The sequence below is a fragment of the Arachis duranensis genome, chromosome 4 (genome assembly GCF_000817695.3).
Source record: "Arachis duranensis cultivar V14167 chromosome 4, aradu.V14167.gnm2.J7QH, whole genome shotgun sequence".
In the NCBI taxonomy this organism is placed as follows: domain Eukaryota; kingdom Viridiplantae; phylum Streptophyta; class Magnoliopsida; order Fabales; family Fabaceae; genus Arachis; species Arachis duranensis.
Window position 1 is genome coordinate 1,541,810 of NC_029775.3, and position 3,978 is coordinate 1,545,787.

Below are 3,978 nucleotides of genomic sequence, written 5' to 3' on the forward strand. Positions count from 1 at the left end.
TATAAAATAACATCATTTATACATAAATTTATTAAAATTTATATATATAAATTAACAAAATTTATTTATTTATATAATTTGATGTTCGTATTATTTAAATATTAGTCAAAATTATTACAAATTATTCACCTCTAAAATTTTTTTAAAAAATAATATAAAAATAGTATAAATAAATAGAATAAAATAAAAATTTAAGTATAATTAATTTTATATAAATTAATAATTTAATTAAATTATTTAATAATTTTTAATTATTAATTTTATATAAAATTAACTTGTACTTAAATTTTTTATTATATATAGAATAGGCGGAGGCTGAAGGCTTGTGGCTGGAGGCTGGGGGAATGGCGTCGGTTGTGATTTGAAAGGGAAGTTTTGTTAAGCATAAGGTTGGTCCAATTTCAATTAAGCACTATTTACTTTATATATTATCGGAAAATGATCACATATACTGGAGGAAAAAAGCGGAATATGATATTCATGGTACGAAAAGTTAGTCCATTTACATAAATGTTGAGAAGACAAAAATAACTTTAGTTGTAGAGACAAAATGTCAATAAAGAGTAGCTCTAATTCCTAGTGGTTTAAAACGGGTGTTAGTGTGTGACTTGTGGCTAAGTGATCACCATAGACTCATATATTATTTCAAAAAAAAATATTCTCAGAAATACTTATTTACTTATTTTCACTTTGAAATTTTGGTTTTGTTACAAATATAATTTGTGTTTAAAATATTTACATTTCTTTATTATTATATCTTTATTATAAAATATAATTGAAAATACTGACAAAAAAATTTTAATAATATCCTCTATTTTAATTTAAAACTAACTACATTTTTAATTTTAAATTATGAGTTTCACAAAATTTATGGTTTGAATTACGATTATTGAAGTAGACTAAAAATATTTAAATTTTAAATCTTAATTTCATTTTAAACATAAATTCCATATAAATTGAGAGTATGTGTTGTCTCAAATCTTTTATTCTATTGTATATTTCTTTAAATTTTAATAGTTTAATTATTCTATATTATAATTTGATTATTATAAAGGTATTCGTAAATTAAAAGTATTCATAGTTAAGAACTTAATTAGATCTTTAATTACATATTTTTTTAAAAAAATATTCTATTAGTTTTAATATTTTTAACATAAAAATAATCTAATTACAAAATTAAAAGCAGTATAAAGACTAAATTAAAAATTATAAATATTTAATTATAAATTTGATAAAATTATAAAAACTAATAAAATAATTAAACTACTTTTAATTATACAATTTTCAAAACCGTATAAATCAACGCTAATTATTTCATATGAACTTGTCAATTTAATAATTCCTTTAATAATATAACCAACAGAAATCGTAGTACTTTAATTTAAAGTTTGAAGAAATATATTTTTTATTCAAGTTATTCAGATTAATTTTTTTCACTTATTGATGATCGATTAAATTTGTCCTGAATACGAAAATATTTGCATAATATTAAAGAACTCTATATTATTTTCAATTATTCATTTTATAATACATTAAAAAAAATTTCAACTTTACCCCACAAATAATTCATCCATATAATATACAATAAACAAATGAATACAAATTTTATATGCATTTAAATAGTTCGATTTCATGATAATTTCACTCAATTTTTTCTCTCATCAAAAATATTATTTTATCTATCAAATTTAATTCATCTCTTATTTTTTTGGAACATTGCTGTATTTTTTAAAAAATAAATTATCCAATTACATGTATAGTATTCTTTCCATTCAATTAGGATCATTTCTTAATTCATTCCATGATTACCAAAAATTGTTTTCTTCCATGATTACACAAACATGCTTATTAGGCCTATTTCTAACAAATTGTCAACTCGGCTGTATGCTCAAGATCATGCGAAAAGCCGAAAACACACCATGACACCAAGCTTCATTGCACATAGTCAAATAAAATAATATATAGGTTTCAATACTTTTCAACTACATAGCCGGTTTGAAGTCCACCATAAATTCCTTCTCTTCATGTTCACTCAAAAAAAACTTCTAAAATCTTGAACGTTCAAATAATTTATATTATATCTAAATGATCAACATAGATAGAATATCACATTCCGCTAAATATAACGGAATACGAAAACCGCTTCCTATATTATATATCACAACTTGACACAACTAAAATATATAGCACAATTTGAATTAATTTTCAACTTCTTGTTAATTTGTTTTTTCATTAATTAAAATAAATAGATAAATAAATAAAATGATATGAAAGAAAATAATTAAAAATTAAATTTTTAACCATTTTTTAAAAATAGTTACTCTTTGTATAGTTGACTACTTATAGTTATTAACTTAAAATATTAAGTAATCAAAAGGAGACCTACATACATGCCACGTCTTTAAAATTTGTCAAGTACGTGGATCTCTGCATGCAGACAATGCCATTACACATGCCAAATGCCATCTTCTTCTGAACATTGATAGAATATAAGTAATGTCAGATATACTCAACGTAAGTCACAACCATATATATATATATATATATAAATAAAATTGTTACTTGAAAATCGATGAAAGTTGAAAGCAAAGATGTCTAAGAACAGAAAGAGTAAGGTACCTGGGGAGCCAACAGGAAGTGGCACTTCTTTGCTTGAGACTGCTACGGCTGCCATCCAAGCCTTTGCTCCGGTCAACAAAATCCATCAACATCTTTGTGCGTAAGTAAACCCCCTCTCTCCGTTATTACCTTAGTTATTACTTTAAATACATAAGTTTGGTTTAGTAAAATTTTTTTAAATATTTTATTTTATGTTTGATAAATTAAAAAATTTAGGTATTTGTGTTGGTGACTTTTAAAAGTCAAGGGGTACTTTTTAAAAGTATTTAAGTAAAAAATTTTTAAAATTAATTTATACTTATTAAATTTTATTTATTTTTCTGTACATATTTATTATTATTTTATTGTTATTAAAATTCTTATATATTTTTAATTTCTCAACTTAACTTTTATTTTATATATTTTTTATTTTTTAACTTAATCTTTACAAATTTCAACACAAATACATCTCTATCACATATTAGATATGAATTTTTATCTATTTATATTATTTTTTGTGCGTTATTTTTATATTTTTTAGTAGATCTATTATATTTGTTTGTTTTTCATCTCTTTTTTAAAATATGAAGAGGTTGACTTGATTTATGAAAATCAATTATAAAATTTTTCTTACAGAAATATTAGTCAAAATTATAATAACAACATCTATATACATATGTAAAGATATAGATATATAATTATAAGAGTAATTTATTTAAAATGTATAAACATAATTTTTTTTCAAACTACTTTCAAAAAGTAAAAATTTTACCAAACCAAACCATATTTTTTTCCATATCCAACGTTTTTATTTTTAAAGAATTTTATTACAATTTTAAAAAAATAAGATCTATCCTTTCGTCATATTTTTAACAACTTAGTTATTCTAATAAAAATAATAAATTTAATGAAAATATAAATTTTTATTGATTAAGATAAAAAAATATATATCATATTTTTATAAAGTTTAAATACATTAACATATAATAATCAATATAATAAAATTTAAACGTAAAATTTTTCACAGACCTATTTAATATATACTCTATTTTTTTTAATTTGTTATCTCTGATGATATAAATTAGTTTTTATTCAAAATTTATCTTAGGGTATAAAATATAAATTATTTGAGTTGTTTTATAGTGTGTTAATACAGCTAATTAATTAAATTGTCCAGGAGCAATTTTTATTCAAAATTTATGCATGTTTCTATCATATGGATTTTTTTATTTGTTATTAATTATTAACTACAAACTACTCCACTGATAAGCGTAACAAGTCTTTCACTCATTGTAAATTTGTAAATCATATATATATTTTTTTATTATAAATGTATATTTAGAATCGTTTAAAATGAGAACTATTGTAAGATGGAAAATA

At 21.0% G+C, this 3,978-nt stretch overlaps 1 protein-coding gene across 1 annotated transcript in view; it reads left to right on the forward strand.

Annotated features, from left to right (window-relative positions):
* Positions 1–2,549: 2,549 nt before the first annotated feature.
* LOC107482411 (oil body-associated protein 1A) overlaps positions 2,550–3,978 on the forward strand; it is a gene marked incomplete in the record, with an annotated part of 4,535 nt that continues 3,106 nt past the window's right edge. Inside the window, 1 exon segment of the mRNA XM_016102886.3 lies at positions 2,550–2,719. Within this exon segment, the coding sequence (XP_015958372.1) occupies positions 2,592–2,719 (128 nt within the window).